This window comes from Zosterops lateralis, assembly GCF_965231275.1.
Source record: "Zosterops lateralis genome assembly, chromosome: 32".
NCBI lineage: Eukaryota > Metazoa > Chordata > Aves > Passeriformes > Zosteropidae > Zosterops > Zosterops lateralis.
This window is the reverse complement of record NC_139792.1, coordinates 2,496,299-2,509,817: the sequence shown is the minus strand read 5'-3', so window position 1 is coordinate 2,509,817 and position 13,519 is coordinate 2,496,299. Positions and strand designations below refer to the sequence as shown.

General features: G+C 67.5%; 1 protein-coding gene across 1 annotated transcript; it reads right to left on the bottom strand.

Annotated features, from left to right (window-relative positions):
- Positions 1–2,166: 2,166 nt before the first annotated feature.
- Positions 2,167–13,132, bottom strand: AGAP2 (ArfGAP with GTPase domain, ankyrin repeat and PH domain 2; the record flags this gene model as incomplete). Its single annotated transcript, XM_083881006.1, is given in 20 exon segments — positions 2,167–2,424; positions 3,219–3,474; positions 4,123–4,345; positions 5,203–5,265; positions 5,268–5,292; positions 5,365–5,516; positions 5,742–5,801; positions 6,076–6,222; positions 6,914–7,024; positions 7,099–7,243; positions 7,315–7,419; positions 7,497–7,583; positions 8,127–8,279; positions 8,343–8,464; positions 9,009–9,143; positions 9,224–9,365; positions 9,441–9,526; positions 10,012–10,099; positions 10,201–10,259; positions 11,983–13,132. Coding segments are annotated over 20 exon segments (3,567 nt in total).
- Between the last annotated feature and the right edge of the window lie 387 nt (positions 13,133–13,519).

Sequence of the window (13,519 nt, the reverse complement as noted above, 5' to 3'; positions counted from 1 at the left end):
TGGTGATGGGAGCAGGGGCTGGGGACGAGGGGGGGACAATGAGGGCGGGGGTCGATCAAGGCTGGGGACAGGTACAGGACGGGACGGCCGATTCTGGTCCCGCTGTGCCCCTGACCCGTTCCTTGTCCCCGCACAACCGCCCTGAGCCCTCCCGCGGGTCTCCTCCACATCTCCGGACACCGGACGTCGCTGTCCAGCGGCTGCAGCCGGGCGGTCTTGGCCCCACCCACTCCCTCAGGCCGCGCCCACTCAGCGACACACCCCGCTAAGCCCCGCCCACTCCGCGAGTACCGAGCACTGCCCTCCCGGCTAAGCCACACCCACCTTATTTGCATATCAATCCCGCCTGCCTATCAAACCCGAGCTTTTGTGACCTGATTGATTAACCACGCCCCCTTATTTACATACAGGCGTTTCCAATCAACTATCCGCCCCCCCTCAGACCCCGCCCATCTCATTACTATTCAATTCCCACTCACTGCGCTGATGCTCCGCCCCCAGGCCCCGCCCCCGCCGGTCAGTGCAGGGAGCCAGCGGAGCACCGGCGTCCCTCGGTGTCCCCCTGTGTCCCCCCATGTCCCCCAGTGCCCTGGACCCCACCCTGTGACACTCTTCTTGTCACTCCTTGTCCCCCATTTCCTCGTCCCGCTGTCACTGTGTGACCCACCCGCCCCGCGATGCCCCTTCCTCGTGTCATTGACGCCGCCATGTGCCCCCCTGTGTCACCCACCCCGGTGTCCCCACCGCCCCAGTCCCCGTGTCACTGTGTCACTATCCCCGCCATGCCCTCAGCACCCCGTGTCACCCCCGTGTGACCGTGCTGACCCCTCAGGGTGTCCCCCCATGGTGACAGTGGCCCCCCATGTCCGTGTTGTCCCCATAATCCCCCTTGTTGCTCCCCCACCTCACTGTGCTCAGTGTCCCCCGTGTCCCCCGTGCTCTCCATGTCCCCTGTGTCCCTCACCCCACGTTCCTGACACCCCCGTGTCCCCCGTGCCCCCTTGCTCTCATGTCCCCTGTGTCCCCCCCCCCGCGTTCCTGCCACCCCCGTGTCCCCCGCGGGAAGGACGAAGCGGGTCACAGCACCAGTGTCCGACATTGTCACGTACTTACAGTTACACCCGAGAGATGAAAACACTGTACACGGCCCGGACCCCCCGGGCGGCCCCCGGGCCTGGGCCGCCCCCCGACCCCTCCCGCCCCCCCGGGGTCCCTGGCTCAGCCCCGCGGCACCGCCGGGCCGTGTCGGGGGCGTCACAGCTGGGGCGGCCCTACATTCATGGGGGGTCCCGGGAGGGGCGCGGGGAGGGCCCCCCAAGCCGGCGGGAGGGGGTCGGGGGTCCCGCCGGCGGTGCCCCCCCGCGGGAGGAGGGGCTGGCTCTATCCTATCGCTAAACAAAGCAATAAATTAACGGGGATCCCGAGGGGGCGCCGAGAAACGGGGGGCGAGGGGGGGTCGGGCCACGGGGGGGGGGGGGGGGGGTGTGTGTCAGGGCCACGGAAGGGGGCAGGGGGCGTACAAAAGGTTGTTGTAGAAAAGGAGGAGCGTCGGGGTCTGCTCTGCTCCTGCCGCGGAGCCGGGGCTGTGCCAGGGCGTGGGGGGCACCGGGGCGGGGACGGGGACAGGGAATGGGGGGGACACACGGGGACAGGGCCATGGGGGCGCGACAGAGGGCGGGGCAGGGGCAGGGTGACCTGGGGAGGGGACACAGCACGCGGGAACGGGAACGGGGTGATGTGAGCAGGGCAAAGGAGAGAGGAGAGGGTGACACGGGCACGGGGGACAGGGACAGGGGATGGCACGGGCAAGGGTGACAGGGGCAGGGGTTACCCCGTCTTCAGTACCCCGACCCCAGCTGTGCCCACCCCACGCTGGGGCACCATAGCCCGGGGAGGGGACAGGAAAGGGACCTGGTGGCAGTGGCATCACTGTGACCCCTGGAGGGGTCCCTGGCACGGAGAGGGGGACAGGACCAGCGGAGAGCCCGACGTGGAAAGGATAATAAATAGAGCATCAAAAGTACAAACCGTGGGCAAGGGGCGAGCCCGGGGGTGGCACCGGGATGAGCCCGGGGGTGGCACCGGGATGAGCCCGGGGTGGCACCGGGATGAGCCCGGCTGGGCACGCACGGCTGGGGGCGCCGGGGGGCTCCGGGCCCCTCGGGGCTATACGAGGGCGGACCGGGGCTCGCAGGGGCCCACGCTGGCGCAGCTGCTGCGGCGGCGGGGCCCGGGGGTCGGGGGGCCGCCGGGGGTCGGAGGGCCGGGGGTCGGGGGGCTGCCGGGGGTCGGAGGGCTGCCGGGCCCCTCGCCGGGACAGCCGTGCTGCAGCAGGATGTCGGCGCACTCGCGGCTGCCGGCGCGGCGGGCGTAGAACAGCGCGGTGCGGCCGTGGCCGTCCCGTGCCCGCACATCGGCCCCGTACTGCGGGCACGGGCACACGCGTCACCCGCGGGGCCACCGCTCGGTCCCCGCGGCCGTGGCGCAGCCCCAAAGGCCGGGGTGTGTCCCCCAGGCGTGGGTGACATCCCCCGCGGTCCTGGTGTGTCCCCCCAGGGTGATTTGGTACAGCCATCCCAGGATTCCCAGGGACACTTTACAATCCCCCACGGTCGTGCCATTGTCCCCAGGACTGCACCATCCCCCCTGACCACCCCATATCCCCCATGACAGTGTCACCTGTCCTCTGACCACCCCACAGTCCCCAAGAGCACCCCACAGCCCCCACGGCAGCACCACATCCCCCACAGCCACGTGACAACCCCCCTTGCTGTGCCATGATCCCCAAGCCCACTCCAGGTGCCCCATGAACACCTCACACCCCCAAGACCACTCCACACCCCCCGTAACTACCCTGTGTCCCCCAACGCCACCCCATGGTCCCCATGGCCATGTCACTTGCCTCCTGGCCATGCTGCAGTCCCCAAGACCACACCCCATCCCTCCAGGCCATACCACATCCCCCATGACCACCCCATGGTCCCCAAGACCACTCCCCATCCCTCCAGGCCATACCACGTCCCCCATGGCCACCCCATGGTCCCCATGACCACACCACATCCCCCACAGCCATGTCATGGTCCCCACAACCATGTTACAGTCCTCATAACCATGTCATGGTCCCCATAACCATGTCACGGTCCCCACAGCCATCCCAGGACCCTGCTCCTTCCCCCGGCCAGACAACGCCCTCCACACCCTGTCCTGGCCCCACGTACCCACACCAGCAGCTGGGTGACGACCACCTGGGCGGTGTCACAGGCCAGGTGCAGCGCCATGCGCCGGTCCGTGTCCGCCATGGGCACGTTGAGCTGGTCCTTGTGGCTGTGGGCCAGCAGCAGCAGCACCAGGGGCAGGTCCTGCTCACGCACGGCCCCCAGCAGCCGCTCGGCCAGCGGCGTCTCGGCCGCGGGCAGCGGGGCCAGGAACAGCCTCTGCTCGTACTTGGCACGAATCCACGACTCCCTCTCCTCCCTGGGCACGGGGACATGGGGACATGGGGTGTCAGGGAGAGCAGGGTGACACTGTGGGGACACAGATCCTGCTCTGCACTGGGCACGGGGACATGGGGACACAGGGACATGGGGTGTCAGGGAGAGCAGGGTGGCACCGTGGGGACACAGATCCTGCTCCCCCCTGGGTGTGGGGCACTGCTGCGATGGGAGGACACAGGGGTGGCAGGGATGGCAGGGGACACAGATCCACAGTTCCTGCTCCTCCCTGGGCATGGGATGGGAGGACACAGGTTCGTGTGGCAGTGGGGACACAAAGGTGTCAGGGTGCATCGTGGCATCGCAGGGACAGGGAGAGTGAAAACAGTGGGGACACGTGAGGGTCAGACACAGAGTGGCAGCAGGGTGGCACAGAATTTGGGGACAGAGGGGTGTAAGGAACTGCAGTGTGGCATTGCTGGATCGTGGGGTCACAAGGCACCAGGGACAGTGGGGTGGGGTCATGGGGGCATTGGGGACATGGAGTGGCACCGTGATGACGTGGGGATAAGGGGCACCAGCGTCTGTGGGATGGCACAGCAGTGACATGCAGGGTGGGGACATCAGGGACAGCAGGGTGGCATTGTGGTGGCACATGGGGTGACACGAGGTGGGGCCAAGGGACACCCACCGGGAGGACTCGTGGGTGGGCTTGCAGCGGCCGCGGGGGTTCTGCTCCCAGATGCTGTTGGCAGTGGTGTTGCCGATGGCCGTGAGCACCAGGGTCAGCTCCCGTGGCCAGTCGTCCAGGTCCAGTGACCGCACCCGCGACACGTGCGTGCCCAGGTTGCGGTGGATGCCTGAGCACTCGATGCAGATCAGGGCCCCCAAGTTCAGGCTGGCCCACGTGGGGTCTGTGGGATGAGTGGGAAGAGTGATTGGGGTGGTGGGTGAGCTGCAGCACCCCTGGATGTAGTGGGAGATGTCTGTGAGCTGTTCAGACAGGGGTGGTGGCCACCATGGGGTCACATCTGGGTCAAGGGGAATGGTGGCCACATGGCACAGGGCCATGTCTGGGTGAGACAGGGACTGTGTGCAGGTGGGATGGGGACAGTGGACAGGGTAGTGCAGGGGACCATGGTGTGGGACACAGTGTGACCCACAGTGTGGCATGGCACGTGGTCTCTGTGATCCACGGCACCGTGTGGCTCATGACACCATATGGCACCATGTCACCCATTGTATCATGTGTCCTGTGGCATTGTGTGACTCTGGCACGGTGTGACCCCATTGTGTGACCCATGGCACTGTGTGACCCTGGCACGATGTGACACCATGCGGCCTTGTGCCATCCATTGTGTGACCCATGGCACCATGTGGCACATGGCAACACATGGCCTGGGACATCGTGTGACCACTGTGTCACCCATTGTATCACCTGTCCTGTGGCATTGTGTGACCCTGGCACAGTGTGACCCATGGTGCCCATGTGGCCTGTGCCATCCATTGTGTGACCCATGGCACCATGTGGCATATGGCAACACATGGCCTGGGACATCGTGTGACCCATGGCACAGTGTCACACATGGCATCATGCAGCCCACAATCCTCCCTCGCCCTGGTTGCCAGGTGGCCAATGGCCCATGGCACAATCACCTGGATCCAGGGCTCTGCAGGGCCCATGGCATGGCTACCCCATGAACCGATGTCCCCCCATGTCCCACACCCACCCACGTCCCCTCGCTGTCCCCCGGTGCCCCTGGGGACTCACTGGGTGCCCCGCAGTCCACGCAGAGCGAGTTCCCGCGGGCGTTGCGGATGGCCTGGATGGCACAGCCTCACTCTGGCTGTCCATGCGCGCCTGGGGGACACAGGGGTGAGCAGGGCAGGTGGGGTGACACAGAGACCCTGCCAGCCCCCACAAAGGTCCCACCTTGTTCTTGCTGCTCTCACAGCACTGCAGGCTGGCCAGGATCTGGCTCTCGATGGCCTGCACCCACGCGTCGCGCTCCTCGAAGCTGCCGGCCTCAAAGTGCCACGTCTGCCCCGTGCTTGACACGATCAGAAACTCAAAGTTCTCCTCCTCTGCGGGACCAGAGACCCCCGAGGGGGTGGTGGGATAGGTGGTCCTACACTCATGGGGGGCTGGACTGGCCCAGCACCCAATCCAGCCCCCCACGTCCACCCCTGGCACCCCAAATCTGCCCCAACCCCCTCCCCAGTAGTCCCCACCCCTCCTGGGGTGTGTGCTAGCAGCAGGCAAGGGGGGCACAGCCACATGCACGGGAGGCACCGCTCACGCCACGTTACCTGTTTTATAAATATTTCTTAAACTACCAAAACTTTTTAATTTCCACATTTTGCGCTTGGCTGCGGAGGGTCCGGGCAGCAGGAGTAGAGAGAGGAAACGGGGACAGAGTCAGGGGGGCCCGCGAAGCCCTGGGGATGGTGCAGAAGGTGGCAGGCAGTGGCAGAGCGAGGGGGGTGCGTGGACAGCGTGGCTGAGCGTGGATGGGGGTGAGGAGGGGCAGCAGAACCCCAGATCCCCCCGAATTCTGAGGCGTCATTGCCGTGGAGGATGGTGGCCTTGTCCCCACAGCGCCATGGGTGACTGGGGCTGGGGACATATGGCTGTGGCACTCACCTTCTGCCTGCCCACCCGAGCCCTCGGTCTTGGACGGTGTCGTCAGCTTCTTCCGCCGGTGCTTCTTCCTGTCCACCAGCGGTGATGGTGGAGGGTCCCTGCCCGCACTGCCAGGGCTGGACACGGCCTCGAAGGACAACGGGGACTCTGCCAAGAGAGAGCACACATGGGGCACTGGGGGCACCGTGGACACCGGGGTCACTGGGGGCACCAGGCTCCTGAGGACCAGGGAGCTCACCGGGACCATTGAGGCCACCAAGGTCACCAGATCCATCAGAACCACTCAGGTCAGCAAGGGCTATCAGGGTCACCAAGTCCAGTGGGCTCAGCAGTGTCCCTTGGGCCACCAGGGCCACTGGATGCACTGGGGTCAAGTTCACCAGAGGCCCTGGGCACACTGGGGTCATCAGAGCTCACTGGGGTCACTGATCTCACTGGGATCACCAGGACCCACCCCCAAAGCCACCAAGTCCGTTGGTCTTACCAAAATCTCTGGGACCACCAGGGCCACAAGAGCCTCTTGGCTCACCAGAGTCATGAGGGTCACCAGGGCCACTGGGCTCACCAGGCTTATCAGGTTCATTGTGGCCTCTGGGACTCCCAGGCCCACATGCTCACCAGGGCCAGCAGTTTCACTGTGGCCACCAACATTACCAAAGGGCTACCTGGTCCCTGGGCTCACCAAGTCCACCAGGGTTATTATGGTCACCAGGGTCAGCAAGGGCCACCTGGTCCCTGAGCTGCTCAGAAGTCACCATGCTCAGTGGGGCCACCACAGAGCAGCCCCTGTGGGTCCCTGGGAGGTGGCCACGTCCCTGCTTGTGCTGGCATCACTCACCTGAGGCGAGCTTGGCACCGGAGGCCGAGGCACAGCGCTGCAGTGACCCCTTGCCCACCACCTTCAGCCCTGGCTCAGGAGGGAGGCTCAGCCCCACCGAGGGGACACCGCCTGCAAGGACAAGGGACAGTGTCACAGTGGTCCCCATGGTGTCCCCACAACCCCAGTGTCCCCTGGGGGCTCACCGCCCGGCTCGGGGTCCCGCAGCAGCCCGTTGATGCTGGCTGAGGGGCCGCAGGCAGAGATGGCGCGGGGCGGGCGCTTCCCGGGCACCTTGACCGTGGTGCGGAGCAGGTCCATCTCCTTCCCGTGGGTGCTGTGGATGTAGTCCTGGGGGGACACCGGGGGTGACACTGGGCCCTCCCACGCTTTGGGGACCACAGGGGGACGGGGACACTCACGTTGATGCTGGGGTGGTAGAAGAGGAGGCCGTTGCTGGACAGGGTCACGTATTTCTTCTTCCACTCCTTGTTCAGGGAATTGCCGCTGCGCTTCAGCAGGAAGCTCTGGGGACAGGGAGCAGTGAGGGGACAGAGAGAACACTGGGAGTCACCCGTGTCCTCCTGACACTGCCACCACCCACCTGCTTGATGGGGATGGCACGGCCACTGCCGGCCACCTCGCCTCGGCTGTCCAGGCTGCGCTTCTCAGAGTCGCTGCCACGGCGCGTCTGTGGGGACAGGGACAGGGATATGGGGTGGGACTTGAGGCACAGCTGGGGACACTGGGGTGCCCACATGTCCCCCACTGCTGGAGCCTGGTGGTGAGGACATTGCAGTGCCACAGACCCCACCACTGTGGCCCCATGGAAGGAACACCCTGAGTGCCCTCAGTGCCACCACCACCACGTCAAGGGGGCACTATGGATGCCACGTGTCCCCACCACCCTGCTAGAGGACACATCCGAACCCCCATGGTGGGGACATCCTGGGTGCCCTGTGTGTCCCCCATCCCCACACTGGATGCCCACATATCCCTCAGTGTCAGCACCACCATGGCAAGGGGGCAGCTAAGATGCCATGCGCCCCTCAATGTCACCACCCTGCCAGGGGACACCTCAGGTGCCATTTGTCCCCTGCCACCACCACCCTACCAGGATGACATTCTGGGTAACAATGTCAAGGATGCCACATCCCCCTGTGTCACCACCACCATGACAGGAGTGACATGACACCCTGTGTCCCCCAGTGCCACCCCCTGGCAGGGCACTCACGGCGAAGAGGCTGGTGCGGCGCTTGGCCCCGCGGTGCAGCGAGCTGGGGGTCCCCAGCGGGGCCGGGGTCTCGCTGCGCAGCTCCCGGTGGCTCACGTTGGGGGTGGATGGCAGTGAGGACGAGTAGTCGCTGGTGTGGCCGCCGTTGCTGGTCTGGGGGGACACGGGGTCAGCCTGGGCCGTGGCCAGGGGTCGGGGCAGGGGGCCAGGGGTTACCTGGCCGGGGTGGACGCCCCCCACGGGGGTGGAGGCGGCAGAGTGGCTCGGGGAGCTGGGCAGGGACTTGCAGGACGCCATCAGCTGCTGCTGCTTCTTCAGCGCCACGGCCTTCTGGGCCACTGAGGGGACACTGAGTCAGGAGGGCCAGACCCCCAACCTGCCCAGCCACCGGCCTGGGTACCCACACCTGGACACGGTCCCCATCCTCATCCCACCTGGACACTGTCCCCATCCCACCTGGGCAAGGTCCCCATCCCATCCAGGTGCTGGCCACTGTCCCCGTCTCACCTGGACATGCTCCTCATCCCACATGGGGTGGATATGGTCCTTGATCTACCCAGCCACAGGCCTGGCACACCTGGACATGGTCCCTTACACTACCTTGTCCACTGTATCACCTGTCTCCCTGTCCCACCCGCACACAGTCCCTGTCTCACCCAGACATGGCCCTGTGCCATGTGGCCACCATTCCCTTGACCCAGATGTGGCCCCATGGTGCCCACCACCCATCTGAGCAGCTCACAGCCCCCTCCCACTACACCCATTCCACCCTGGCCACCATCCCCATCCTACCTGGCCATGGTCCCCATCACACACTGCTCACTGTCCCCATCACACCATGTCACCAGCCCCCTCCCACCCCTCCTGGGCACTGTCACCCACCCTCGGTGAAGACCCGGTCCACGTTGAGCCCATACGTGGCGCAGGTCTCGTAGTAGAGGCAGCGCCGCATGTCCCCGCAGAGCGCCCGGGCTCGAGCGTCCTCCACCACCCGCGGGCTGGACGAGCTGATCTTGTCTGGGGAGTCAGGGGGTCAGCTCAGGGTCAGCCCCGTCCTGCTCCCGGCCCCACGGGATCCCCCCGTGTCCCTGGCTCACCCTGGGTGCCCACCAGCGCCAGGGCCAGGTCGCTGGTGCCGCGGAGGTCGCTGAGCAGCGCGTGCAGCTGCGTCACCTCCTCGAAGCTGCTCTCACTCTCCAGGCTAAAGACGAAGATGACGGCGTCCGCCCAGCTGGCAAACTGGGGGGGGCCAGGGGCTGGGGTCAGGGCTCGGCTCTGGCCAACATGGCCCCCCAGCCCCCGGGCCCCTCATACCTGCGCGTCCGGGGTGCCAGCCTCCTCCCGGATGAGCAGGAGGTGGCTCTGGCCATCGACTGTCACCTCCCGCTTGAACTGTCCACCTGCAGTGCGGGAGGGGAAGGAAGGGGGACCCTGCAGGTATGCTTTGCCCACACAGATGAAATGTCCCATGGCCATGACCAGCACCATGACCATACCCATTCTGTGGCCATGTCCATCCCCTTCACCATCTTCACCCATGGCCACCATCATGACCTTGCCCATTCCATGGCTGTGTCCATCCCATGGTCACGCCCAGCTCCATGACATGTCCATCCCACACCCAGCTCCATGGATATGTCAACTCTTTCATCTCCATCCCCATGGTCACTCCATTACTGAACCCATCCCTGTGACATGCCCATGGTTGTGTCCATCCCATACTCACAGTCATGTCCACCCCATGCCCCTGGTCATGTCCATCCCACGCCCATGGTCATGTCCACCCCATGCCCCTGGTCATGTCCATCCCACGCCCATGGTCATGTCCATCCCACACCCATGGTCATGTCCACCCCATGCCCATGTTCTCCCCATGACCACTCACTCTCAGTGGGCTCCAAGCTCACATAGGAGCCAGTGAGGAACCGGTGGACAAGTGCAGACTTCCCGCTCTTGCTGCTGCCCAGGACACCCTGGGTGGGCAGAAAGGATGTCAGGATGGCTGAGGACAAGGGGACATGGGGACACAGGGGACACGAGGACACAGGGGACACAGGGACATGAGGACACCCACCAGGCGGATCTCAGGGATAGAGCGGCCCAGGGTCCACTCCTGGCTGTTCACCAAGGCCTCTGTGGAGGTAGATGGGTGAGACAGAGCCCGGGACCCCCAGGAACCCCGGGCAACCCCCAGGAACCCCCGGCACCCCCAGCAGCTCCTGACACCCCAATTCCCGGGGGGCCCCCACCCCGCAGCGCAGCAGCAGCTTCCTGCGTGGGCGGCCACCAGCTGTCACCCAGCAACGGCACCAGGCCCGCGGGGGCGGCGGGAGGACGTGCAGATGCCACGTGGCAGGGACGGGGACGTGGCGGCACGAGGCGTCGTGTGCCAAGGCACGAGGACACACAGGGCACGGGGACACGGTGGCCGTGGGGATGGGAGTCGTGGGAGAACACGGCGTGGCACACGGACACGGCGGGAACCGTGACGGGCACCAGGACACCGTGTGGCACAAGGACGTGGCGTGGCATGAGGACACAGTGGATTCCAGGATGTGGCAGCCGTGAGGGCACACGACTTGGTGTGGCCTGGGGACACAGTGGGAACCAGGCCACAGTGGGAACCATCAGGCCGTGACAGGTACTGGGACACAGCGCAGCACAAGGATGTGGCACCAGGACACGATGGGCACCAGGACACAGCATGGCAGGAGGATGTGGGGTGCCATAAGGACGCCACGGATTCCAGCACATGGTGGGCATGAGGACACGATGCCAGTGGTGCATGACAACCTCAGGCCTGAGGATGCAGCGTGGCATGAGCACAAGGTGTGGCACAGGGACACGACCGACACCAGGACACGGTGTGGCAGTGTGGCACAAGGACACGGTGTGGGACAAGAATGAGGCATGGCAGGAGGACACAGCATGGCAGGAGGACATGGTGTGGCAGGAGGACAGGCCATGACACGAGGACACGGCACAGAACACCACGGGCACAAGGCTGCCATGGCACCAGGACACAGCCAGCAGAGGCGTGTGGCACACAAGGACACGGCGTGGCACAAGGACCTGCCCTGTGCCCCCCACATCCCTACCTGGCATCCCCAGCCCCTCTGGGCAGTGGTGGCACCACAAAGGAGGGACCTGAGGCAGGACGCAATCAGGGGGTTCCCCCCTTCCCGTGCCTCAGTTTCTGCCACCAACACAGAGCGGGGTGGGCGCCGTGCAGGCGCCAGCCGGGGAGAGGGTTAACGCTGCTGCTGCCTGTCACCCCTCACACTGTCACCGAGCTGCCACCCCCGGGCCCTGCAGGTGCTGCCCACGCACCCCGTGGTGCCAAGGTGCATGCAGGCAGACACAGGGACGCCGGGGGGGGACAGCAGGACACGGGGGAACTGGACAGATGGGGGACAGGATGCACGGGTGTGACGCACGGATGGAGGCAAGGACAGACAGACGGATGGCGGGACAGAACGACGGAGGTGGGGGTCGTGCCTGACCCCCGTGGAGTTCCCCCAGTGGGGAAACAGAGGCAGAGGATCCCCACCGGGCCCCACCAAATTGGACACCCCACATCACCCCAAAGGCACAAAACCAGGGAACAGCCCAGCCCGGGGGGGCACAGCCCCCCTGTTCCCCAGCACCCACACCCCGACAGCCCCGGGGGGCAGACGGGTCCCCCTGCCCCACACAGCCCCCGCGGGTCCGGGCGCCTCCTCCCCCCGCCAGGGAAACTGAGGCACAACACCACGGCCACAGCGGGACCGGTACACCTGCCCCAGGTCACCGAGGGGCGCGGGGACACCGAGCCGCGGCCGGGGCGACCCCCGGGTCCCGCCGGGCCGGTACTCACTGTGCGGGGTGGCCCTGGCCGGGTCGGCGCCGGGGGGAGACCAGGGGGGCGTGGGGTGGGTGGGGGTCGCCGCGGGGCTCTTGGTGAAGATGCCGCTGATGAACTTGAGCATCTTTCGGTCGCGGGTGGAGGCGCGACCCCCCTCCCGTCCCCGCTTCAGCCCCGTCTCGGGGGCGGGGGCGGGGACCAGAGCCCCCGGCCCCGGCTGCAGGTCGCTGTAGTCCAGGGTCTTGCTCTTGCCCTTGCTGGGGGACAGCCGGGCCCGCGGGGGCCCCTCGCTCTTGCCCCCCGCCTTGGGGCGCCCCTTCCCCTCTCCCTCGGGCCACGAGAGGCGGCTGCCGGCAGGTTTGGTGGGGGTCTTGTTCGCTCGGGGGTCGGGGGTCCCGCGGGTCCCCCCGCCGCTCCCCGCCTTGGGGGGTTTGGGACCGGCCAGGCGGAGGCGGCGGGCGCCGGCCGAGGGGTGCGGGGAGGCTGTGGGGGGCTCCAGGGGCGGCGGGGGGGCTCTGCTTCCCTCCAGGGGGCCCTCGGGGCCCCCCCAGGTGGCCTGGCTCAGCAGCGGGCGGCGGGGGGTCGCGGCGGGCTGGGGGATGTCCAGGGCGGCCAGACCCCGCTCCCCCGGCCCCTCCAAGGTGCCCTTGGCCCCACGGGGGTCGGGTTTGGGGGGCAAGGCCGGGAGCGGGGGGGGCAGCAGCGCCGGGTCGGGTTTGGGGGGCACGGCGGGGGGCGGGGGGGGCAACAGCGCCGGGTCGGGTTTGGGGGGCACCGCCGGGGGCGGGGGGGGCAACAGCGCCGGGTCGGGTTTGGGGGGCACCGCCGGGGGAGGGGGGGGCAGCAGCGCCGGGTCGGGTTTGGGGGGCACGGCGGGGGGCGAGGCGGGCGAGCGGGGGCGGGGGGCGTCGGGGCCGGGGGGGCCGGGACCGGCCGTACTTATCCGGAGCGCGTCCTGCCGCTGGAAGAGCCGCTCGGGCCGCCGGGCTCGGCCGGGCTCGGGGGTGCGGGGGGCAGCCGCGGCCCCCCCGGGGCCAGGGGCTCCATCGCCACCCCCCCCCGCCTCCTCCGCCTCCCCCGCGGCGCCCACCGACTCGAGCTTGACCAGCGTGAGCGAGATGAGGTAGGTGGTCCTGCGCTGGAGGCCGGTGGTCCTGCTCATGGGTGCGGGCAGGGCCCCCCCGGGGCGCCCCCCCGGCCCCCCTCGTTCCCCGCGCGGCGCCGCGGCCGCCGGTGCCGGTGATGCTCCGGTCCCACCCCCGGCCCTGCCTCCCCGAAGCCTTCGCCGCTCTCCCGCCCCCGGAGGGGTTGGAACCGCCGCCGCCCCCCCCACGAAATACAACCGCCCCCCCCCGCCAGCCGCCGGGATCGGGGCCGCCCCCCCGCCTCACCCCCCACCCCGGGTTAGCGGCCGGGGGGCATCGTGGGGGGAAACCCCCCGAGCCCTGCGCTGGGGGGCGGAGGGGAGGGGTCGGGAGCTTTGGGGGGTGGGGGAGGACGGGAGGGGTGTCAGGGCCGGGGGAGGGGGTTCTGGGGGTCTGGTGGGGGT